The sequence below is a fragment of the Diorhabda carinulata genome, chromosome 4, assembly GCF_026250575.1.
Source record: "Diorhabda carinulata isolate Delta chromosome 4, icDioCari1.1, whole genome shotgun sequence".
Lineage (NCBI taxonomy): Eukaryota > Metazoa > Arthropoda > Insecta > Coleoptera > Chrysomelidae > Diorhabda > Diorhabda carinulata.
Window position 1 is genome coordinate 22,924,788 of NC_079463.1, and position 26,936 is coordinate 22,951,723.

The window sequence follows — 26,936 nt, forward strand, 5'->3', positions numbered from 1 at the left end:
ATCTTGTATATATGGGAACCATTTTTTGTCTTTCACCATGCGTGGGTAGTGTGTTACTGGTGGGACGAACAACAAACATAGGAAGTTTATTTTTTCAAGAATTTTTAGAGGAAAAATTCTTATAAGCACTTGTCATGTTGGAAGAGAGTGAGATTGCATGGAAACTGGCGGATGGCGAATATGTTTCTATGGAATATTCAATATTAATGTCCCGAGTGCATGTCAAATTGTCGATAATTTAATTTTCTCGAGTGCGCGAATGCGCACGAGAGGAAATTATGAGACAATTTGACATGCACGAGAGGGCATTTTGGCAGACTATTTCCTGAGAAAAATTTAATTTAAAATAAACAATAATTGTTCCTTTTCTTAAAATATAAAATTAAAACCAAATGATGCTTATTAATCCTAGACGAAAATTTGGCACTAGTGCAAATTATCGATAATTTGCACTAGTGCAGTATTATCGCTGAAATTTGATCGTTGCTAGGTAAACATAAAATATTACAGCTTTTTGGTTGGCTTAAATTTTTCGAAGGAAATAGTCTTAAATTATTTGGATAAAATGGATAAAGAGGGTTAAAAGAGGTGATAATAAAATAATTTGGTTGTTCTTGTTCATTTACTTATTTTTCAAAACAAAAATGTATGTCAATTTTAATATGACATTTCATATTTACAAAATCATCTTATACAGTTTTTACAGAGAGAAAGTATCTAGATTTAACAATGTTTATTTGGCATTTGATAATTTCAATTTCAGATTTTTGTCCATTAAAGACCTCAATAATTTTGTGTTAATCAGATGCAAAGAATATTTAATAAGTTTCGTGCAAATGAGTGTTTTCATAGTTTCCATTTGTAGAAGTTCAAACGGGTCTTGGGTATTTGCCGTACATTGCTATTCTTTCTGGTTAAAAATTAACATAAAACTATTAAAAGGCCATTATTTTTTCAAGTCAAAAACGAAACAATTTTTTATATTGAGTTCTCCAATATTAACATACATTTTTAATAAGAGTATAGTTTTAACTGTTCCTTTTTACAATATCCTAAATTTTCATTTGGATTCTACTTTCAAAATATTCGATACAGTATATTATATCATGAACCACAGCCAAAAATTAGTTTTAATTTGATTAATAAATTTGATTCGGGTTTTATTCGTAATTTTCAAGATTTTAATCTCTTGAATTTTTTTAACGTTTTAAATATTAGAAATAATATATTATATAAAACTTTTAAACACAGCCTGGATATTAATCTAAATTAAATAAACCAACTTTCTGCAATAGGAAATTATTTATTCATTCAAAGCAATTTTCATTCAAGTAAAGATTCAAAATATAGATTTCGTCTATAATATGTATACTAAAGTAAGTTAACCTAGAGATCGAAGAAAAAATGTTATTACAAAATTTATTCAAAGTAACAAAATATAACTGGATGATTATTTATAAATATTTGGATTAAAAATTTGTTTCGCATTTGACTTCAATTTAATTTATAAATAAATACCGAGAAGTTATTTTGGGCTCAGTACTAAAGATTATTAGGAATGTTTTTTTTAAATAAATTCGTTAAAAATTCACTTTGTGAAAAGAACAAAGTTTAGACTAGCTACAATTGACATAATGTTCATTTCTCTATACTTTACGTGTTCTAAGTATTGATCTTATCATTAAGTAAATTTTAACGAAGGGCACAGAAAAAATAAGTTCCAGAATATTATAAAATCAAACTTTTTATGCGACTTTGTTCAGTGTTTCCCAATTATTAGCAGTGTTCTACCAATCTATCAATAAGAATAGTTATTATCTCACGATATAACAAAATAACGATGTTTTACAAAGGAGTTTGATCTAAAAGCAAGTTTCCATCAGATCAAAATTACAATCATGAATACTAGATATCAAGAAAGTTGACCGAGCAGAAAGATTTTTTTCGAGTTGTCACATTGATATCTGTTATGTGATTTTCACTGTCATTAATAATTTATACAAGCACAAAATTAATTGGGAACCACCGATATATCAATAGGATTAGACAAATTCCTTATAAAAATGGCGCTAATGATTTGCTGTTATATCCACGGTAAATGTAGTAGAAGGCACAAATTATGTGAAAATATTTGCAGACAATTTTTTCTAAGTTTTGATTTGTTGTCGTGTACGCATAAAATTTTTAGTATTGTAAAATAAATTTGTATACGATGTTTGATTATTAAATTGAATAAAACAGAAAAAAATAATTATTAGAAACCAATACAAACCTCAAAAATAACATTCAGTTTTCTAGAAACTTTGTGTCTTTGATCATAATTTATTTAAAAAGGCCTACTGAATCAATGAATTTGTTTCGATTTAAGCTAAATTAAAGCTATATTTTTGCACCTGGCATGTTTTTATAGGCATTATCAAAATAACGCTGGAAAATGAAGTTGCGATTCCCAATAATTGTGATATGCAAAAATATAACCCAAATATATAACCTGTTAAGCAATTGGCAATGAAAATTTAGACCTCAGTTAGATTTTTTTATATAATAAATAATCAGGGGGAGTACAATATTCAATTACAGTAACAGTAAAGTATTTCACAGCAAATCAACTGAGCGCAATTTTCCACAAGGAAAAAAATACATCGTCCTTTACTATATTGTGGTTGCCATTACTCTAGTGAAACACCAAAACGAAACAAAAAATGTCTATCACACCAAACAAAAATAAAATAAAAATTCCATTCTAAAAAATAAAACTCAATTTTTCGTTAACCCAATTAACCCTATTTATTTTTCAGTCGACAATTTAAATGGTTAGGACGCATTAAGTAATGTAACAACCATCTTCATAATGTTGAAAAAATTATGTAGTATCATAATGAAGCCAAGAATGTATTTAAAAAGCAGTAAATCAATTCGTTTTTTAATAGAGAAGTTAATGCAAGTAAAATACTGAAAATTATAAAATATTTGGAAAATTTTAACTTTGAAATACAAAATATGTATTTATTTTAATCTTGAGTGAAGTCATTTGTAATATGTATTATGAAGGATAAGTAGGCACAATTTTTTTGAAATTCGACATGCAGAAATATTTTAGCCATTTTCAGCACAAAATAGACGTCCGCTTCGAATAGTAATAAAAAATATTGTTCGTTATATGAAATTTTTTTGGGACTTCCTCTAGTTTCTTTTTGTTACTTTCAGGCATAATATACTCTATTTTATATATTATATACCTGGAAGTTTCTCACAAAGAAGATGTAGAGGTTTTTATAAGAGGCAAATGAATTTTTAATAATTTGAAGAAGTGGCAAATTTTATATTGATAATTTTCCAAATAAAGATTTTAAACATTGAAATAGAAAAAATATTCTTCTAGTAACTGTAATCTTGTGATTTATGATTTGTTTACTAAGAATACACAAAAAACAGTTTTAAATACATGTTGAGTTATTCATTTTTTTCTTCATTTCTGTATAGAAAAAATAAATACCAAAAAGTAAATAATTATATTAACTAAAAGATACCTTCAATATCAAAAAAACGCAGCTTGGAGGCAGCTCAGAAATTATAAAATTTGAATATAAATCAAAATATTGATATGTTTAAATGAAAACTTAATTTTTATCAAATTGCAGACAATAACAAAAAAATTGGTTACTGATAACCAGTATTTACTGAACATTCTTCTAAAATCAATACAGATCAAAAAAATTTTTGTTCCCCAAAAATTAGCGAGTTTATTGTCAAATTTTCAAACTATGCCGATATTTGATTGACCGCTTTTTAAAAGTGATATAATTATAAATGTACAAGAAGCAACTTTCCAATTTTAAATACCAATAATACATTTTCTCTATTACACCTAAGAAAATAATGAAAACACTATTTATAAAATTGTAAATGGTAAAAAAAATTGTCCTCAACCGTCCACATTCATCAAGTTGAAAAAGTAGTTTAACTAATAATACTTGGGAGTTTACGATAATTGAAGTTTTAAACTTTATTTGAATAGAAGATTAGATACCGTCAAAAGACAATATACAAATTATTATTACAAAGTGGATTAAAAGCGTCTAGCATCAATCGATTACAATTGTGTTATTATCAGCACCAGCAACAATTGATGCTAATTTTCAAAGCATTCAGTGTTCATTGAAAGTAAGTCACTTGTTTCCATATTTGTGTAGATTTGTTGAGCCTGTTTACAGAGAGCAATCGACAATAGAGCAATTTCAATGTTTTGAATTCTTCAGTAATTTTTATCCTAATTTTATTAAAATTAAGCAGTCAATTCTGCTGATAATGTTATAGGATATGTTTAACATTATTGGTTGATATAGGGGAGGGTTGGATAATACCGCGCCCCAGTGTAACTTATAACTATCTATAAAAGCTATGACTGTGTATGTATCACATGATCGCCCTTGCGACCGAGTAACCCCGCCCCGCGCGGCAGTGGCCCATGGTCAGTGGTACAAGTTGTACGTCTGTAGAGAACTTTTGCGCGCATTTCTTATAATTGTTCAGTGACAGACGTATCCAAGTATGTACTTCTTTGTGTGGTCTAAATTATGTTATAATGTATTTTGTAGCGTAATTTGGTGTTATTTAAGTAGATATGAGTTTTAGGACCAAAAATTTTATTTGTAAAATTCTGTTGTGGTGGCAAAACAAAATGGCGTAGGCTGCATATTATAGGTACCTATGTTTATACCATGGCTGAAAGTGCACCAAAAAGAAAAAAGGAGTCACGGGATCCACTTCAAATGCAAGCTGCTTTAGAAGCTGTAAAGAGTGGGAGAAAAATAAAGGAAGTAGCAAGATCATTTATGAGTATACTATGACCCTCGACTTGGCCGAAAGACAACATATCGAAAAGAAGATGAAAAGGAGTTAGCTGGCCATATTATTAAGTTGGCTAAAACATTTTTTGGAATCTCACAGCAACAACTACGCAAATTGGATTATGAGTTCGCGGTTGCATAAATATTAGACACATTTTTTCAACAGAGAAGGGCATGGCTGTTAAGTGTTGGGTGTATGCGTTTCTGAAAAGAAATCCTGAGATCTCTTTACGACTTCCAGAGCCAACAAGCATGAATAGAGTGTTGGGTTTTAATAAATCTGAAATTGCATTGTTTTTGGTCACTTTCTACGGTCCATTGAAGACAGTTTATCCTAAAGAGTGTGACTTATATATGAAAAACCATCCATATGAAAAAATTACTCATGATGTTTTGACTTCAATATTTAACAAAGCTTATTTGAGAGTAGATTCGATGGACAAGGCAGTAAAAAGTTTCGAAGTGACTGGCATTCATCCCATAAACCCCGACATATTTGATGATGATTTATATCAGACCCAATTGTTGAAGACTTAACTACTCGAAACAAAAATTCATTCAACAATGACATAGCAACGGAAGCACTCACTACACATGTTGCAAATGAGACTGAACCTGTTGCCAGTACTTCGCGTAGTAACACTTTAGAGATATTGAGACCAGTGCCTCGAAAAATTAAGAAAATTAAAAGACGTTCAAAAAAACAACACTCCCAAATTTTGACCGCCACGCCACTAAAAGGACAGCTAGAAGATAAGGAGAAAAAGAGAAGATTAGAAGAAGAAAAAAAAATGTAAAGGAAAAGCTGTAGCAAAAGGAAAATCTTTGAAGAGTGTTAATTTCTAGCAGTGAGGATATTTCCCTTGCACAATTATGTAATGACGATGATGAAGATGAGATAAGCTCAGACAAAGAAAATGAGAATACTAATGACATATGTAAATTGTGTGGTGAATTCGGACGTAATAATAAAGTTTGGTTTCGTTGCTGTTCTTGTTCAACCTGGATACACAAAGAATGCAGTGGAAAAGAAAATTATATTTGCGACTTCTGTTAAGATTAATGTTAGATTCTGTTAAGATAAGCACTATACCTAGTTATGTACCTATAATGGCTGTGAATTATGCCTAAATAAATGTTGATTAACCTATGTATCGCCTATTATTTTGAATGCACGGTATTATCAAACCGGGGCACGCTATTCTCAAACCAGTATTTTTATATAGGTGTTGTACAAAATAAATATTGTATTAAAAATTGATTGCTAGGTAACCTCTTATAATAAAATTTTAGCTCGAGTTGATCTGATATGCACTAGTCGAAAATTATATTCATATGCTCTAACGGGCGCGGTATTTTATAACCCTCCCCTAATGAAAACCTGAATCATCAACAAACCTAAAATGAACTAACAGGCCGTGAATACTAGATAGATACAAGACAGAAAGAATTTTTGTTTTTGTGTCACCTCTAATTATGAAGAAAAGCGAAAAGATGAAGCGCAATGTAGTAATAGCAGTTTGGAATGTGAAAGAAAATTATTTAGGTAACTCTAACTTAGAATAGTTGAAAATTTTATTTATCGTGTTTTGTTCCATTTGGTAGTTATTTTTGCGGTTTCATATTTTTTTATTAGCGACAAAAACAATGGCTGTACAATAGGGTAATAAATTGTTACTATACTGATCAAATTATATTCAATCTTTTTTATTTTTCGAAATACATACAAACTGAATATAGTAACGAGTTTCCATGATTAAACAACCGTTTATAGCGTAACTGCTCTGTATTTTAGTAATACATTAATACCAAGCTACATAGTGAGACATTTAAACTCAACAATTCGAGTAATTAAGAGTGTAAAAGGATTGGCACTTTTGTCCACTTTATAATTTTCAATTGTTTTTCAAGATTGCAAACATATATTTATTTTTAAATCTGGAAAATACTAAACACATTAAAATTTATTGTTTGAAATAATATCTCCCCTTCTGAATTTTAAACCACCTTTTTCTGAACACATTTTTGTGTAAATAAAAATACTGTGAAAGTTAATTGGAAAGTTTTCTATTTGTACTCAAAATACCAACAATTCTTGGCTTATCTTGTATAGTCAATTATATCTGAAATAAATGTATTAAGAGAAATTACACAATAAACTCATAATAACTTCATAATTCTATCACAATGTATATGTAACTTTTTTTTGTTTTATTTACAAAATGTTACAGTTTATATATTAATCTTAGGGGTGAGGATTTTATAACGACTTTTGTTTTCCCTTAAGACAAATTGACAAGTTCCTAAGAGGGATTAAATACATTTGATACATTCAATATTTCTTTGACTAAAATTAACAAGTCGTTGACTGATATTTAACCTGAAACAAAAAGAAGAAAAATTAATGACGATATTGAAGAATTTTAAAAGCAAGTTTCAAAATTATATATTATACAGTATCATACTACATATTATAAAATAATCCTCCGCCGCGTTTGTCTGTATCAATACATTCAATTATTTCTGGGAAAGTTTAGGTATATAATTTGTCAAGACTTTGAGTGAACTGCTTAAAATATAACAATAATTATTCAAGTGTTAGAAAAATGAAGCTTTCATCGATAATGCCTTTGAGATTTACGAAAATTCCTCTTTTATAGACCAACAAATAAAGTCAAGGAATCACATATTCTTTTAAGCATTAGCGTATTTCCGGGGTGCAGTTGCACTCCAAATAATTTGAAAAAAGTTAAGTGACGATCGTTAATCGCGGTTTGAGAAAGTAGCTGATAAATCTAAAAGTCAACATATATATTATAGCATTGTGCACGCACCAATGACGGAGAGCGTGCCGGCGCTTCACAATTCAACACCAAACTATCTGTTACAACCAAAAGACTCAGCGAATCTTCAAACTACAAGAGAGCTGTTGGATATTTTCTCGGACTAAACAGCAGTGACTTCTTTAAAAGATGAGTTTGGAACAATTAATGGAAATTAATATAATTAATAAAGATCTACGAGAAACATAATTATATGCAATAAATACAAATTGTAATTTGGCTATATTAGAGTCCATATTGCAAAAAAGGGAGACTCTATCTTTGCATCTGTCCAACTTATGTCATGCTCGAGCCTCGTGCCTATGGACTTGAAAAGTCGTAGCGCTCACTAGATAAAGGTAGTCTTACTTTACGGGAACTAGCCATATATATTAAGATTATTTTTGTTGCTAAAGCGTCTTGAGTTTGGATTCCTCCTGATTGAATATTAGTTACTAAAATTCTGTCTCTTCCTTCTTTATTCATCTTTGAATCCGTTTGCCTAATTTGTAAGCACAGTTCTCCAATTTCAGAAAGATCGTTGCACGGCCATCCATTTAGGAACGCGGAGCACGACCTTCACCTACCTACCCCACGTTCAAAATTAGTTGAGGGCTCGATATTTTACAATGCAAAAAAATGCACAATCACTTGCCAATTAATCTTTTCCCGTTTTTCGCAATAATTTGAGAGCATATTTACTGGAAAGTGCCTTCTACTCTAATAATATTTAATTCCGGGCATGCTGCATAATGATTTCATTTTGCTATGGACTTATATACTAATTATTACCTATAATTTTGCTACTCATTGTGGTTTTCTTCTGTATATTGAAATTTTATTGTATTTGTATCTTTATTTAGTTATTTTTATGTTTGTTTTACAGTTTTTAGAAGCTTTTGTAATTGTAATAATTTTTTGACAATAAAGCATTTCTCCCTCTCTCTCTCATTGATAAATTGTTCCGAAAACATGGTCATGAAGTCATAAGGTTACCACCCTACCATTGCGAATTTAATGCCATTGAACTTATTTGGGTTCACTGCAAGACATATAATAAGAATATTGATAGAGACGGATAGAGATAAAAGGAAAGAGGCATTGGAAAATTATAGTGCGACTGTTTGTGTTAATTATGTTGACACACTGAAAAAATAATTGAGATTGGTATACTCAAGAATGAAATGTGGTAAAAATAGACAATAAACTAGTAATAATAAATACTGGTGAAGACAGCTTGGGTTCCGAATCGGATGATCTCTAAAGTAAGATTTTCTGCTGCGATTCCACAGTCTAAGTCAAATATTCTGCTATCAACGTTACACGCGTGTGAATCTACTAACGCTCTTAAATATATATTCTTTTATGTAAAAATCAAGCATAAGAGTAATTCAAGTGGCGCCTTCCGTGTGGTGATGCCTTTAGATATTGATCTGTACGTTATAGTGCTTGGAGTTCTTGACGCCTGCAAGCGAACTCGGGTGTTCATGAGCCACGTCTACCTGTTGAGTACGTCTTGCAAAAACTGCTCTATGCAGGATTATGTTAGGCAGTTCGGAAGAGCATTTGTCATGCTAGTATCGGTTGAACAGTCAGGTCGACGACCCCTCTTCTATGCTATAAGCTGTCCAAGTTTCTTGTAAAGTTTAGATCGCCTATAAGTCGAACTGCTCTCTTCTGTATCGAGTCGAGTAACTTCAGGGTATGCTTGGAAGTCGAGCTCCAAATATGCGAGCAATATTCTAAATATGGATGAATCTGGGCCTTGTAGAGGATTAGAAGCTGTTGCTGAGAATACAGCTTTTTGGTTTTAAAGAGGGCTCCAAGTTTTTGTAAAGATACTTTAGATAATTCGGTCACGTGACTGCCTACCTCAACATCCAAAAGGGAACTTGCGGTGATGGTGATATTTTTTGTTGTCGGATCAAATCCTGAGCTGCAGTGTCAGTTTTATTTATAAAAATAGCAGCCTGGATCTTTGCTGCATTAAACTCAATCATATTGCTTCCAACCCCTTTCAGAATATTTTCAATATCGGTATTAATGGTGGTGATTTGTTGCTGTCTACGGATTTGGGTAGTAGTAGTTTATTATGGCGGTTGATTTGAACGACGTGCTATCGTCGGCGAAGCGAAGATCAAGTTTGTAGTTTTGTCAAACAGATCGTTGGACTACAAGAGAAAGAGAGTAGGTGACAATATGCATCTCTGGGGAATACCAGCCTTAACCTCAAATCTTTCAAAGGTGTGTCCATTAATAGCGACCTGGATGGATTGGTCTTTGAGAAAGCTACCAAGCCAGTTGATAAGTGAGGACGACAAACCGTACGATCTTAATTTATTTAGAAGGATGATTATTGGTGCTGACGTATTAGTCAAGTGATGGAAGACCTCTGCCGTTTGAATTATACTTAAGCCGAGGACATTGTGTGTCAGTTGAATCTTGTCGTTGAACATGTTTCTTTAATGTTCAAATGAAACTAATTTGAAAAGTCAAATTTATTTTCACTGCGGAAAAAATTTAGACTGTAATTTTGATAAGATCTTACCATCTTAGATTTTTATAATTGAATGGATTCTTAAGTAGAGATACAAATATCTGACAGAATGGCTACTGTCAAGAAAGTACAAAAAATTGATAATTTGAAAAGGCTAGTTGTAGTTTACCACTACAATGAGACCATGTTAATCGGCCAAAATGCGAAATTTTCATGTTCTAACCTAATCAAACCCAGACCGGCACAATGATGGTTTTGCAATTTTAATTAATCGACAAAATAAATCCAAATTGCAAGCGAACTGGAATTCATGAAGTAAAATGAAAGCACTTAAAAATGTCATTAGCAGGACCGCCAACCATTCATAATGAAAAACCGCAGTATCCGCTACAAAAATAACATGTAGAAGTCGGGATTCTTCAACAAATATTTGGTGGTAGAACTTGATGAAAGTGTTGGATTTCTACCGAAAAAAAACTTGATTTGTGGAAACAAAAAGTATTTTCTACTGTTCCCACATGATTTGTTCCAATTGAATTATGTTTTCTTATGAACTATTTCATTTGTTCATGTTCTATAACAACAAATTTTTACAATGAGCCCCCATAAAAAACTCTTTTCAACTGAATCAATAACAAAATAGAAATTATATCAATGTTTTTGCAAGCAAAAACTTTACCAAATTTTTTTATCATTGTGAAGCCAACAAAACTACTGGAAAAAAATAGTAAATGACTCTTCTATAAACTGTTTATATTAATCAACATTTATACTTAAAACTATGATATAAATAGAAAAAACAGGCGAACCCAGCCCACATAAAACTTACCATTCATATCCCTCCCCGACGCCCCACTTCAACATCTTTCAAATAAGAGTAACAATTCTTGACATTTTAATTATGGACGGGGGGTGCCGTTTGCCGTTCAATTTCTTCAAGGCTAAGAACATGTTGTGAAAGACCAGCGGTACTAGGCAACTCACCCACTCTGGCACGTTCCAGTAGATCAGGAGAAAACCAACGTGCCAACTGATTTACTGTCGCAGTAGAGGAAGATGTGGACGTAGCTCGGATTCCGTCGTTTTCTGTGCTTGCCTTGGAGTTTCTATTCGCTGTAATCGACGAAATAATGAAATAATTAATAACAGTAATAAATAGGAACTATTTTTTTCCTTTGAATATCGGAACGCACAGAAGAGTTAGTAAATATTTGTATTTCATCAAAAGAACAAATTAAAAGTTCAAAAGTGCTCATGAGGAGAAGGAATCTGAGCTGACGAAAAAAAATAGAGCTAACCATTAATTAGTGAATATGGTTAGGTTAAAAAAGTTTAATTTTCCACTACAAAATTTATAACATCAGTATCTTTCACTTAAAAACACATTAACAATGATTGAACACACAAGCTTAATAGAGGTACGGCTGGAAAGGTCTTCTAGTCTACCCTACGAAGGTCTTGTTTAATAATCGGGTAAGGCTAGTGTGATCTTGGTTTTTGAAGTTTTTATCAGGGCAGACATCTGTGAAGGTACTGTCCGGAAGATGAGGCTATAGAGAGATTGGTTTTTCACAGAAAGCACAGTGAAGATAGAGTTATTCAAAGACTCAAAAATTTCCAGATCAGACACCTGTGATGTTTTGCTTGGTAGTGAGATGAACTAAAATGTGACTAGGTGTTATGAGCCAAGTGAAGATGTGGTAGCGGTAGTCGTATTTCTAGTGTACCAAGAGGACCCATTTTGATAAATCTATACAAGTGTAATGAGGTTAGAATTGTTCAATTCTTTCCCCTTTACTTGGTCTTTTTCTATATGTTTACTCATAAAATATTCTGGAAGGTTCTTACGTATTCTAGACTGTGTATGGAAAGTTTACGAATTAACCTAGATTTCTGTTAATCATTGGCCTGCATAATTAATTAATTGAAGACCTGGTTTATTATAATGTTATTTATACAGACGAACTTTGGACAAAATTGGTGCTTTAGTCAATGAAGAATGTCAAATTTGAATATTGAAAATTTGCAAAACTGGAATTCTTGAAGTCTGAATTTTGTTATAATATAACAAAATTTGCAATAAACAGAGAAGCAGTGACTTAAGATTTCTAAATGAAATTAAAAATTCACTGTCAAGGAGGTAATATTTAAATTGAATGTAAATTTGTAAGTACAACTTCCAGAAACTGTTAGCCACTGTAGCATACAAAATTCTCCAAAGGACTTTTTGAAAACTATTGTTTGGAAATTGATTGAATTAATTGGGTCGAAGTCATAATATAGGATCTTTTCTACCCTGGTAGACCAGTGGGTGAAAGCGATCAGCTATCGGGTTGTTTCACCAAAAACTGAACATGACATTTGGAAACTGTGATCAAAATTTCGTTCTGCGTTAGGATTTGCAATCAGCTGATAGGTGATCTATCTGATCCGGCATCATAATTTCCGAAATGTTTCAAAGTTTTCACCATGTCAGAAATTTAAATTGACACGATATAGATCTTACCTGGAAGTGAACTATTGAAGAACTGCTGCCAATTTCCCCCACTCATATTCTGTTGTTGACTGTTTTGTTGTTGTTGGAAATTCATTTGTTGATGTTGCTGCTGTTGTACAGATTGCTGTTGATTAGCTGGTCTGTGCTGATGCTGCGCTCGAAGTTGCTGTTGAGTAAACTGTTGATTAGAAGAGTATTGTTGAGGATTATATTGAGACTGGGGAACACCTTGGTTAGTCGGATATTGTGAGCCCAAAACCTGAGGATTTAATACTTTTCTTTGTTGCTGTTGTTGATAAGCTAATTGTTGTTGTTGAGCTCTCTGTTGTTGCATAACTTGTTGCTGTTGAGGTGGCGGAGCTTGTTGTCCAAAGAATTGATCGGTCATGGGGGATTGAAAATTATTGTTTGCCTTGACAATTGGACGGCCTAAAAAGTTAATTATTCTCATTAAAAAAGTATTTGTTAGAATTTTAATAGCTATTAAATGGAATTAAATCGGCAATCAACAAATACGACTGTTAGCTAGTTGGAAGAATTACATCGGACAAAATTATTGATTGGAATGTACTTCTCCAATACTGGAAAATTTGTCAATTTGTTGAGAAAACACAAATTGTTTTGAAAGTTTCAAAAAATATATTTTATGTTCCCAAGATGAAAAGAAGAAAAATAAAATTCAGACATACTGTCGATACCTGGATGTTTTACAGACATAAACTGGGCACTGGGATTCCATTGTTGCTGCGGAGGTTGTGTTCTCATTCCTGTCAATGGTCTTCCAGGAGGTACTTTAGATTCAGTGTTCGCCTTAGTTTCTTTACCTAAAAATGTTTACAAATAGAATTATAATATCAAATAAACTTTTGTACTACAAATAAAATAATGATGTTTCTAGAAAAATCTCCTATTTCAAGTATCCTAGAAAAAAATATAGCACTATTGTATTCTTGTAATCATACAAGACCTTAAAGCCATGAGGACAGCATACCGGCTGAATATCTTCAAAGAACCGCAGGCTGGATTAACTAGCCATGCGAAAATCTGGCTATGGGTGAATGTCCAGTCATTTTGATGGGCAGACGGGCCTATCAGAAGACCTATGTGGTTAACAGTCCTTGGCCGCTCACTATCCTACTACCATTGAAGACCTTACAGAAAAGAGTTTTGGATTAAAGAGGACAAACGCCTATTAGGAGCTTAAGAAAGATATAACAATTTTATCATATAGTTTTTGTTAAATCACAATTTAGAAGGCTGTGATCATAGTAATGGGTCCCTTACATTCTGCAACAGTTAAACAATTTTTGCATTATGGTTTAATCCTTGGAGGTGCTGTCTCCAAGTCAGTCTTTGAACGAATGTCACCCCAAGATAACACATCACTAAATAGGTTGTGTGACTAACTAAGAAAAACATATATTTTTGCAAAAAATCGATTTTATTCATCAATGTAATCCCCTTTAAGAGCAATTCAATCATTCCATCGCTTCTTTAACTTCTCAATGCCGTGCTTGTGAAAAGATTTGTCTTTTACCTCAAAATAGGCTTTATTTTCAGCAATTCCTTCTTCATTTGAGCTGAACTTCTTACCGACAACCATTTTTTTTGAGATCAGCGAATAGCCAGTAGTCACTGGGAGCCAGATCTGGACCATACAGTGGATGAGAAAGCAATTTGAGGTGTAATTCGTTCAGTTTAACCATCATCTTGTGAGTTGATGCATTGTATTGGTGAAACAGTGGTTATTTTTGCAATCAAACGATCCAATAACTTCATGTAGTATTCGCTATTGATTGTCTCTCCCTTTTGGAACTAGTCGATGAAAAATATTTAATGCGCATCCCAAAATAATTAAGCCACAATCTTCCCTGTTGAGCCTTTGGACGCTTCGGACGTGGTTCACCGGCAGTCTATTCAGATGATAATCATTTTGATTCCGGAGTGAATGATGGATCCATGTTTCATCTGATATTTTACAGCCTCAGCTACCTCACACAATTTCAATTTACAATTAGATATAACCAATTTGAGGACTGTTAGATGTTTTCTGGAGTAACCACCTCAATTAGACGACCAGAAAGTTCACCAAATTCGGTGTCTGAACGACCACGTTTAAATTCAGCAAACCAATAACAAACGGTTCTTTTCGATGGAGCAGAACGCATAATACTTTTGAAGCCAAGCGAAAATGTTTTGAAAATAACAAAAGTAGCTTCACTTAGATGGCTGTCAGTTTTTTCTGACTATTCGAAATGTCAAGAAATTTTACAAATAGTCTTTTGAAAGTTGGTACTTTATAAACGTCACATGGATTTGATAATGGTAGTCACACGACTTATTGAGTGATGTAATATTTAATATCTGACTTAAGGGGTAGTTCGACCCCGTTCATTCTGAGGGGTTTTGAAATCTACTTATTCCTCCTAGTGAATGGAGCTAGGGTGGTCTTTGGAGGAGTTTATGCTCAGATCTCATTGACACACCATCTCTCGAGTGATTGTTGAAGCAGATAGCATTTTATCCCATACAATATCATCATACCCCATACAAGAATACACTGTTTACACCACCACTTACAATTACACTGTCTGAAGCACGTTTCGATAACCAAGTTATCGTCTTCAGATACTGAAGGTAGACTGATGATAACTTGGTTATTGAAACCACTTCACCAACACTCACAATTACACTGTCTGACGCACGTTTCGATAACCAAGTTATCGTCTTCAGATACTGAAGGTAAACATGTCTCCATGACCTGTAATGCAACTTATGGATTGTCCTTAATAGAGACGAACACAACAACTGAATTTCTAAACGCCCGGCTCAATCAGAATTCAATTCCAAAATAATCGTGGTACAGAAGATATTCATTGAACTATTACCTGTCATCAAGACTCCATCAATTTGTAATCTTTAAACTAACTAGCTTCTTGAGTTAGTTTAGAAACCGTTATTTCGATAATAAAATAGACTTACCTTCTTCTTTTTCTGCGGTCATTTTTCTTAGTACTGATGTTGGTGTGAATGCCAATGGAGTGGGAGAAGGAACGTTCTTAGAGGGAGTTTGACTAGCGTTATTACTTGGACTTTGTCCTCTTTGCATCTCTTGCTTTTTACGATAATTTTCTTGTTGTTCTTCAAGTTTTTTCTTGATCAATGCTCGTTGCAGAATGTTTTGAGTATGGACTTGTAATTCTCTTGGTGATGGAATTCTTTGATGCATAGCTAAATAAAAATACATCGTTAAATAGATACATTGTGATAGCAGTATTTAAATTTCCACACGATTATCAGAAAGTAGTACCCATATTAATGGGCACCTAAATTGTGTTGAATATTTTCTTAAAACATTTTTATTACAATGATTTTTTACTCGTTACTCCAAATCAAAAGCATAAATAAAAATACTTTTGAATATGGTTCATTCGTTAAGTTTTCAAAGCAATTTTCGAGTGTATGTGTATGTATAGTGTATAATCATCCCCCATATAATTTATTGTAATTTTCGTTTTTTAACAATAGTATGAAATGGAGGTATTGCCCATAATACCTACTTTCCAGAAAACTATAAATAATATTTGTTGAAGAAGCTAAGTAAATAATTTATCAACTGTTTTAGTCCTCGTAGGACTAGTAAAGTAAATTAAATATCTGAATTTTTGTCAGTAAAAACGGTTTAATTATAGAAACTGCAAAGAAGACACCTATAGAAACTGACGAGGCAGTCAACCATTTTATTCGGAATAAAGTTCACGTTCACATTCACTTTACTTTAATAAGCAATAACAACAATCGACAATCTTTTATCAAAACATAACAAAAATTAACTGTAATGATAAAAACAATGGAAAATTTCATATGAATTAAATTTCCGTAGTGAGCTGGTGCAGGTCAGCAAAGATGAAAATAGAAAAAAGAAAGTTTTATTGGAGACGGAAATATTTGAGTGAATAGATAGATGATATCTGGCGGAATCAAAGACACTCTTATGACAGTCTAGAAAGGTTAATAGTTTTTTCAAGAAAGTTCATCGACAAGTTCAAAGACTAAAGTTTTATTTTTTTTATATTATATTAAAACTTCTTGAGCTCTTGGGTTGATTTTTATTTGGATTTTATTATATATTATATGTTTTGAAATAATTTTTTGGTTCAATTTCTTTTTAAATATATAATTCACCTGAAAACAAAATGGTAGCAAACGATAATACAAATATCAACTCAATATCATATTTTTGTATTTTCACAGTTTGCACATTTTTGTCTATCAAGTACATTTGGATTTAATGTTATTTGAAAAAAATAATCGAAAGTAACAAGGTATTCAAACAATTATTTTATAAAAATCATTTTGCTTTCCACACAATATATGACTATTTAACTAAAAAAGAATTAAACATATACAAAAAATCAGCTGTGAGATAAAAACGACAACTCACCAGGTACTGTCAACGTGTTAGGACTTGTTGGCATAATTGGAGAGACACAATATGCTGCATGTAAAAACATTTTACAGTTTCAGCAAAAAATTAATTTCAAACATGCATTATAGAAAGCGACAAAGAATCAGAATAATATCACTGAAATAAGCTCAAACAAATAGGGAAGGAAAAAGCAGAACGTGCAGTGACAAAAAGCTGGAAATACAGTTTTTTCACAAGAGCAATAAGGTTTTTTTCCTTTTAAATAAAAATCGCGATGATCTTAGGGAACGATGAAACCTCCGCTTAACCTATATTCGTTCTAAACACTACAGAATTATAGTTGATTTCTAAAGCTAAAAGTACATCCAAAAATGAATGTACTTCTGGTATACGTTTTTTCTAAAACTGAATAAAGGAGATACAACTCTTTACAGGAGTGAGTTGAAAACCTTATTTATTCAAATATCTGTCAAACGGTTTTGAAAACGGATTATTTTAAGAGCGATTATAAGATCATTAATTTCTTGTATTATCATATATAAAAACAGGTTAGTTTAATAGGAAAAATATAAAAATAAAGTAAAATCAATGTTAATTTTCAACAACGTCTTCTAAAAACAATTATAGGTTAAACAGTGTTTATTGGCGATTTTTATTTCAGAACTAAAATTTCAACAATTCCATTCAACCACATGAAGTGCATCAGGCTGATAAAGTCTTGCCAAGAATACACAAACTGCCATAGAACTAACTCACCATTCGGTGGTAGAGGCGATACCCTTAATTGTTGTTGCTGTTGTTGTTGAAACATGTGATGTGGTGGCGGTACCGGACTAAGCACTCTCGGGCTAGGACCAAAACCGCCGTTTCCATGTATTTTCAAGATAGTCATTAACATTTCCCTATGTCTCGGCTGTAAAGCTGGATTAGCCAACTGTTGGTAAAGATGTTGAGTGGTGATTTCACCACGTTTCAGACCTTCATTCAAAGAATAGCGTATCATATGAAAAATTATGATCGTATACAATCAGTTAATATACACTATTTTAGCAACATAATTATTTGTTTTAATATATCAAGTTTTAATATCAAATCATATCAGTTACAAGGACATTTATTCAAATGAATTACATGACTTCCTCTCCTTTTCTCATTAAATATCTTTATATTAATTTAGTTATTTGAAAAAATCTTCACCAGGTTGGTTTTCACCTCAATAATATCAAGGGTAGCAAAACTTGATAATAACATAACCAAACTTACCTTGAAGTATGGCCTGTGCCTCAGGTCGATTCAGTAAATCTCTGCTTTGTTGCATAACTAAATCATGCAATGGAGACGCCCGCAATTGTTGAGGATGGACAGACGTTGTTGCGTTGATCAATTTATTGAGCATATCCATCTGTTGCTTCTGTTGTTGTTGCTGTTGAAATTGTGCTTGTTGCAATTTCATTGTGAGATCATTAGAAACGTGATGTTGAATGTTTCCCATATTTATGTTGGATGCGCCAAGAAGATGCGGAGTTGTAGCGGACAATCTAGCTGCTTCGTCTTGTTGTTGGGAATGATTCAACATCTACAAAGGATAAAAAAATCAATTTCAAATTGGATCACAAATGAAATCATTTCTAGAATTTAAGATTTGTTACATATTTTGATGTAAAGTGCGTTCAAAAATATTTCGTCTCGACTATATAAATAATCATCAAATAGTAAGTTTTTATTATGTCAAACTCTATTATACTTGAGTAGTTCTAGTGGTGCCTGCCGTGTGGTGATGCCTATGGATATTGATCTTGAATTTCTGTAAGTTGTAGTATTCGGGAAAGACGTGCCTTGGTAGCCGATTCCACAGGTTAGCAGGTAATCAGTGATGCCAAATAACTATTACAAATAAGTACTTAGGACGCCCAAAATATTTAGATAATCAAGACATTGTACTGAAATTTATTCCTGAATTAAAAAATGATGCCAACTAATTGAATTAATAGACGAATTTCGGAAAAAGGAATACAAGTTATATCAAGAAAAAAGATACCTACTTTTGATTGTACTGAAAAAAAATTTATTTAGAATAAACTAATATCTAATATGGATCACAAGTCTGTGGAGACTTTTCTCAAAGATGGAGTTTAAATTCTGTAAGATTAATTGAAGATATGCAATTTTGGATTCCCACCTTTTTAGAAAGTGGCGACAAAGTTATTTATTGGACATAAAAAGTATGAAAAGTAAAACTGTTATTTATCTTGATGAGAGATTGTATGATACACATGATACTCAAAATAGAGATTGTGTAGATTTGATAAAAAATAAATTCAAGAATATTTATTGAATCGTCACAATTAGTTATACGAAAGTTAGAGCAAAACTGATCTTCAAGAGACATTGGCAGCGTTTAAACTTGAATGAGTATGTTGGTGATATTATGGGTACTACTGCGAGAGATACTGTTCCGATAAATGCAACATAATAATGATTATCTGATCTGAAAAATTTGATTTATAATAAACGCAAATTTGGTAGAATTAATATTCCAATTTAAATGTAAACGAAATTAATTGGTCATGTTATTAAAATCTGAATGCAAATGTTGATGTTAACACTTTTGTTATCAACCCAAATGATGACGATAGTGATGAATAGACGTTGATAAATATTTCTGTGAATTATACTAAGTCATTAGAATTGTTTTCAATCTAATTCCACAATTTTATGTGTAAATTTCTGTATAATTGTAAATACGACACAAAGACAAACTAAATTTTCAGAGATGTTGGTTTACAAAAGTCAAGACGAGATATCTTAGAATGGGGAATACAAATATTCTACCATTTATATATTTATTTCACCAAAACATACCAGATTACTTTTGGATAAACTAGTAAACAATTACTACAAATACTCTCTAACATTATAATACATGAAGCATTTTGATTGTTTACTTCAGACAAAACTTCCAGGAAGTCTGTTTGATTTTACTAAAATCTGTAAGTTTTATTTGGTCAATAGAAACTTCATGTATCAAAAATAGGTAAATCTCTCTGAAACGTTTAGATACATATACAGTAATTTACCTCTAGTAAACTCATGGGTTGGGTCTTGTTCATTGATGCGCTGTTAGATGCAGGATGGCCTCCAGATTGTGCTTGTTCTAACTGAAGATGTAAAATGTTATACTGTTAATTCAATCACCGATAATGAATTTATCAGTATTTGTAATAATGACATATAATATACTCTTCCGATTAATTGGGACAAATATGTTTTTCTGCGATTGCTGGTGATGTCCTAAACCGTATTTACCTTAACCATAAAAATTCATTTGACTGGTTCTATAATGACATTAGTTCAGTTGTGATTGTAGCTGCGTATCGGTCAATTGTTACATAGTGTTTCAAAATAAAAAAAATCAGAAAATTAGGGAAAGACGCTTAGCATGGGCCATTGATGACGACTGGAAAAATGTTATTTTCAGTGATAAAAGATTTATTTGTACAGGGATATCAATAAAGAGTTGTTAGATGAATTACTGAGACGAGATAATATCCAGCAGATTCTTCAGCATCCTTCTAAATTTGATGAAGACAAGAACATGTGCGCTAAGCTAGTGGAGTCAATGACAAGACGTGTTATTGAAGTCATTTCCTCCAAAGGGGGATATACTTTACTATCATACATATATTCTTTAATCTGATTGTAGTAAGTCAATGATAGAAGCTAAGGTTTTAGAAAAAAACTTGTTTTTTTATTTGTCCAAATTAAATGGAATTATATAGTAGTATATAGCACTACTAGGTAGATTGAGACTTGGCATGAGTATCTCATTAACAATGGACTTAGAACAAGTGTTATATATTTGAGATGAGTAGAAGGTAAGGTATATAGGAAGCATGGTCAAAATTTTAATTTGACAAATTCGCCTCCATACGCTAAATATTAAGTTGGAACAATCTAGAAAGTGAGTGTATTTGCTACGGATCGAGGATGTATTCACCACATCGGCGATCGGCGACAGATGGTCAACATTTCGGAGACCATTGATATCCGAAACAAACTATACATAAAAATACATGGATAATTTGTATCTAGAAAGTCTTTAAACTTATTGCTATCAAATAACCTTCATATGACAAGTCTAGGAATTCGGAAAATTTTTATAGAAAAAATATTTTGCTAGCTTACTAATTTTTTGAAAGCTGCTGCCATATCTTCATCAGGTTTTTGATGATGTTTCGTAGATATACCAGTACTTGCTTCAACATTTTGCCTTATCTTCGCTTCCAATTCATCTAGGCTGAGTATCTTCCCTGTAATTGATTGCTTAGTCGGTTCAGCTTGCTGCTTACCCCTCTGCAATATTTCCATGATATTGATCGGTTGAGATTGTGGTTGAATTTCTTTTTTTACTCCTGAGGATAGTTATGTTTAAGTTAGTTTAAAATTTATATTTTATAATTTTCAAAATTTAAGAGATAAGTTACTGAATAGTATCGATTTAATACTGTTTTTTACATTTGTTTTTAGCTGTTGCATGCTTTGCTTAATTTTTGGACATTTTCGATGGTATGGATAATTATTAGATAAATTACGCCTTTGTACAAGATAAAAGCAATTAAGAAATAAGTAAACTATTAAAAAACTGGTTAATTGTTAGAATAAATCATCAATTTACTTTCGACATTGTAATTTATTTCTTACCAGTGTTACCAGCGGGAGAGATAGGTGCAAAGTACGCATCAGAATCGCCAGGAATGGTTACACTTGTTTCCCCTATGTCTTTCAACAAATGCTTGATGATATGATGATCTTCGTGTAAGGATGAACGACGACTTTCTAGTTTCTCTGGACTTTCTTGCTTAAACCAACGACTAAAGCGAGATTTTGTATTGTCTCCATCGGTTCCAATACCATTCTATTCAAAGACAATAAAAATAATATGGCGCCACAATCTATATTTTTCACTTTGTTCCAATATTTAAGACATGATTAAACTCTATAATTACTCAAGTAACTGAACAATGTAGAAAATAACATTTTAGGATAATAAAATTTGCATATCTATTGTCAAGATATTTAACCTAAGAAGTAATTTTATACAACTAATTTTATATGAAAGATTTAAGAGAACTGACAGATAATGAGGTAAAGAAAAATAATTACCGTCAATAATCCAGGAATAGTCTCACATTTCAAGATTTCGTCAAAATTAAACGAATGTTCATCGGCTAACGCGTTGACTACGCCTTCTGTTTCAGTCTTTTCAGTGTCAACTTTATTGTCCTTTAGCTCGTCTTTTGCAGGCTTGTCGGGCTTTTCTTTCTTATCATTTTGACCCCCGACCGGCGGGGCGGATGCAACATTTTGTTCAGATATCGTACGAGTGTCTTGCTCTTTTTTTTCATCTCCATTACTGGTTACCGGTACTGGTTCACTTTTTTTCTTAACCTCCTTTGCGCGCTTCAAATTTGGTGGGCTGAGTTTCTTTCTAGTGGGTTTCTCATCATCGAAACCTCGTAATTCGATCGTATCATTTTGAGATAATGGACCACCGGAAAACCTAAAACGTTGGTGTTATTTAAATCAATTTAAATAATATTTCCTATATAATCGAGAGTGCTAGACAAAAATAGGTTGCAATCAAATGATTAATACAGAGCAATAACTTTTCAGTGCAAAATATGAACATAAACAATAGCAGTAAAATATAAATATAATAGATAACAACTAATCAAAATTGACGATAAGGAAACCACAACAATGTTATCAAAACAGAACAAAGTGATATAATTTCCCAGTTGTTGAGGTAGAACAATTCATTTCACGATTAAAAGGAATAGTAGAATGGACAAAGCACAGTAATACTTACAGAAAAGAAAGATGGACATACTTATGTTGTTTATTTTTTTAATATACGTTTTCTATAGCATGACAATTTATTACAACTTACTTTTAGAAAACTAAAATCAAAAAACCCTACTATAAACATACAATGTATAGATGAAACTACTCTTACAAAAGATAAAAAATTCTTAATTCCAATTTTCAATTTTTAAGGTTTAGCCCTGGTTGGCAAAAGACTAACTTTTAACATAATTTAAATTTTGAAAATTCTCCAATATTGAAAAATCCTATTTTTCAGTGAAATGTATTTTATATGGCAAATATTTAAAAAAAATATTAGGAAAATTTGTGCCCAATACATCTCAAATTTCGAATTCAGTTGTCAACTATAATTTTCAATTTTTATTACAATGAAAAATCCACCTTTGGTTTATTACTACTGGCTTAACACTAATTAAGGTTAAAAACTTCAGCTAAAACGTAGGGCTCCTAATCACCTCCAATATCTGCGCATTTTCAGAATTGTCCAAAAGCAGTTTGTACTTGTTCTCTAATAGTTGATTGAACTGTTGCGAATTATTCTGTCTGTTTTTTAATATTGCACTATCATTTTGACTACAAAGAGTCGTTTCACTTATCCAGTAATACAATTTATATGAAACTCCTTCAAACCAATACTGAAGAGAAAAGCTACCAGGAGATAGATTGAAAGGACATGATATGAGTAAAAACAGCCCAATTAAAATTATGTATTTATATCATAAAGAAATAAAAAAGGTTGTTCTGTTGTTTTTGTTTTCCATGTAACTTGTCTGTTTCCTATATATGATTATGCAACTATTGACTATGTTCTAAAAATAAGGGCGAACATTCACAAGAATAAAAATTTATTAAAATATTAAAATTTTAGTATATGTATATATATTAATCTACATATAGAAAAAAAATTCTCATCTAGCTTGAGCTCTTTTAAGTACTTACAATTTAAATATAAAGTTTCACCATGTAAAAAAATTTCTAACATTTTCTCAATAATTCAAATAAGTTTGATGGTCCTTGTGGGGAGTTTTATGCTCTTTGAAATCGCTTTAGAGGTTTTTCACGAGTACGAGAATAAATTTTTTAAAAAAATCTGTGCTGTGAAGACTCCTACTGGTGCAAGTTACACAAAACAACTCTAAGGCGATTTTGAAGAGGATAAAATTCCCCTCAAGGTTCATCAAATTTATTTGCATTATTGTAAAAAGTAAATATTAGAAAATTGAAAAAAAATTTAAATTCATTTTAACTGGTAAAACTTTATTAGTACTTAAAATTGATATTAAGAGCTCAAACTTGGTGAGATTTTTTTCTTCTATATGTAGAAAATATTTTACTTGAGCACCAAAAAACATTTGAATGAATGAATGAATCATCCTAATGTATATACTGTTAGTCTTTAGGGATATTAATATCGACAAAAAGGTCTATGGACATCACGTTCTTTAGAGGAGATGTAATTCAATATTCGTCGCGGAATTATCCAGGAAGTAGTTGTTTTTCCGTTTAAAGAACAAAAACAAATAATGCTGAATTCAAGGCTTGCTACTTAAATTTTGAGATATGGTAACACTAATGTGAATATGCCAAATCGGACATTGTCATCATAAAATTTGTCATTTTTAATGGTGAACTGTCTCAGAACGTGTTGCGAGACGAGTGCTATTTGAGTTGTCATCTGCCCTACAGCCCTTGTTTGGCACCCAATGATTTACTCTTATTCCCGTAGATCAAAAATACATTGTGAAGTACCTCAATCAGAATGGAAAAAATTCTTCGACAATTGGTTCAAACGCATGCAAAAGTGTACATATTGATCTTAATGGAGAATATTTTGAAAAAACAATAAAGCCATATCTAATTATGAATATTTTTTAACAAAACTTAAGAGACAAAATAATATAAGAGGTGATAAGTAGATTTTATACACTCTGATATAAATTGGAACAAAGTCTTTGCCAACTAGTTTATGACAGTTTTAGTTTTGAGATTTTGGACTTTAAATGAAATTTACTACGAACTGAAATGCGATGAACAGAGAAAAGAATAGGAATCCTTCTACTCTGAAAACAGTATCGATTTGTTTAAATTTCTATCGTAAAGGGGCTTTAGTAGATTCAAATTAAATTAGATGCACTACTTACCATTCTGGTTCTTCCTGTTCTCTGTCTGATATCCTCCTTCTTTCGAACCCTTTACTAATTCTTCTGGTATCTTTATTATTGTTTTCTCTGTCTCTTGTTATATCAAAATCTCTGCCAAAACTTCTCCTTTCATATTTGTCCCCGAACTTGTCATCGCGATCGTTGTTATTGTTACGTTGTTGACTTCTGTAACTGTACTCGTTGTCTCCTGAATCAAGTTTATCATTGAAGTCCCATGGATCACGAAGAATTCTACCACTTCCAATTCGTCTAGTATTTGACTGTATTTCCCTCATACCTAAGAAGACGAAATAATTTATTCAACATACAAACTTATTGTATTATTATAAATGACATTATGTTTAACTCATTTCACATTATCTATTTCACGGTGTTTAACTCCTTTAACAGTATCTGTTACACCTAGTTCCATTCAATTGAACTTTGCAAACTTATGACATATTTGTCACATATTCAAATGATTTCGAAGCTGCATAAAATTTGAGCATTTTACTTTGAATACAGGTGATTTGTGATAGGACATATCCAAAAAATAATTTTGACAAGATGCAAGACAAAAAGCAAGAAACTGCTTGCAATTTCTAGCTAGGTTAAAATATTGCATGTCACGTGTCTCTTGTCATTGCATCATGGTTGCCACTAATAAAAATTCAATAAGTGAGTTAAGGCGGCTTGACATTATGAAAGACAACAAGCAAGAAATTGAATGCTTTCACCATTGAATCATGGTTGCCACTAATCAAAATTCAAAAAGTAAAAGTAAGCAAATTCCTAACCTCAAACACTGTAAATAATAATATCTGCCTTGCTTTTGAAGTTTGATGGACATTTTAGCTAGAGCATTAGTCGAGAAAACATAGAAAAATTAGTTGAGAATGGATGAAGAAACATCTTAAAAACCCTCAAGGAAAATAAAACGTAATATAAGCAGTATAGAAACTCATTTGCGCATGCTTTTGATCAAGAAATATTGCGTCTTGCATTGCATTACACGTTGCCTTGTATCATGTCAAGCGGCCTTTACTAACACGCAAAATTTCTTTTTTGAGATGACACGAAAGACGGATATATACTGCTCAAGAGTCTGAATAATAGAAGAAACAAGACTAAGTCTTAAGAAAAGAAAAAGTTTCTTACATCTTAGACATTTTTATATTACTTTCCTTGACTTCTTGGTTTTATGTTGATGTTAAATGACAATATTCCGGTTGTAACTGAGGTTCTTGATATTTTGATCTAATTTCGGTTTTTTGATGGATAATAGATCTTTTTCTTAAGTCTAGAACCAAGTTGTTGTGTGGAATATTATTTGCATGAGGTAAACATCTTCATGTTTGGTATGGCTAATTCGAGTACTTCTGATTCTCATTGTTAAAAAGTCAGAGACATATGAAATGTAGATGGATGAATATTGTGAAGTGCTGTCATACTATTCCTCCATAAGTATAGCTAAGTTTATTTGACCTACCAGTGATACCAGTATAAGATGAAAGCCAGATGAGAGAGATATTCACACAGAAACGAAAAAAATTAAACTATGGTAGCTCTTTACAATGGACAGACAGAGTGAGGAACGAAGATGTACTAAGAAGACTGATAGAGAAAGTTGTTCAACTTGATTCAGGTGCGAAAGGTTGGATACTTGGGTCACGTTCTTAGAGGAAAAAGATATACAATACCCCAATTGATCATATAAGGAAAGAGAGGCGTAGGTCGAAAACAAATGGCATGAATAACACCGGTGAGCTGTGTCATACCGCTATAAATAGATGTCTGACCATAAGATAATCGCC

General features: G+C 31.9%; 1 protein-coding gene across 8 annotated transcripts in view; it reads right to left on the bottom strand.

Annotated features, from left to right (window-relative positions):
- Nucleotides 1–603: 603 nt before the first annotated feature.
- LOC130893521 (eukaryotic translation initiation factor 4E transporter-like) overlaps nt 604–26,936 on the bottom strand; it is a 45,852-nt gene continuing 19,519 nt past the window's right edge. For 2 of the 8 annotated variants that reach the window (XM_057799737.1, XM_057799735.1), the window contains exons 4-15: nt 25,123–25,420; nt 22,259–22,655; nt 21,797–22,010; nt 21,281–21,507; nt 20,173–20,253; nt 18,359–18,671; nt 17,852–18,073; nt 15,649–15,897; nt 13,356–13,490; nt 12,676–13,095; nt 10,999–11,282; nt 604–7,230 (exon numbers count right to left, since the gene is read on the bottom strand). In XM_057799737.1, coding sequence (XP_057655720.1) covers nt 11,065–11,282; nt 12,676–13,095; nt 13,356–13,490; nt 15,649–15,897; nt 17,852–18,073; nt 18,359–18,671; nt 20,173–20,253; nt 21,281–21,507; nt 21,797–22,010; nt 22,259–22,655; nt 25,123–25,420 — 2,774 coding nt within the window. In that variant the 3' untranslated portion in view covers nt 604–7,230; nt 10,999–11,064. The remainder of the gene's footprint in view (nt 7,231–10,998; nt 11,283–12,675; nt 13,096–13,355; nt 13,491–15,648; nt 15,898–17,851; nt 18,074–18,358; nt 18,672–20,172; nt 20,254–21,280; nt 21,508–21,796; nt 22,011–22,258; nt 22,656–25,122; nt 25,421–26,936) is intronic. The other 6 variants (XM_057799738.1, XM_057799736.1, XM_057799742.1 and 3 more) reach the window with 3 other exon arrangements.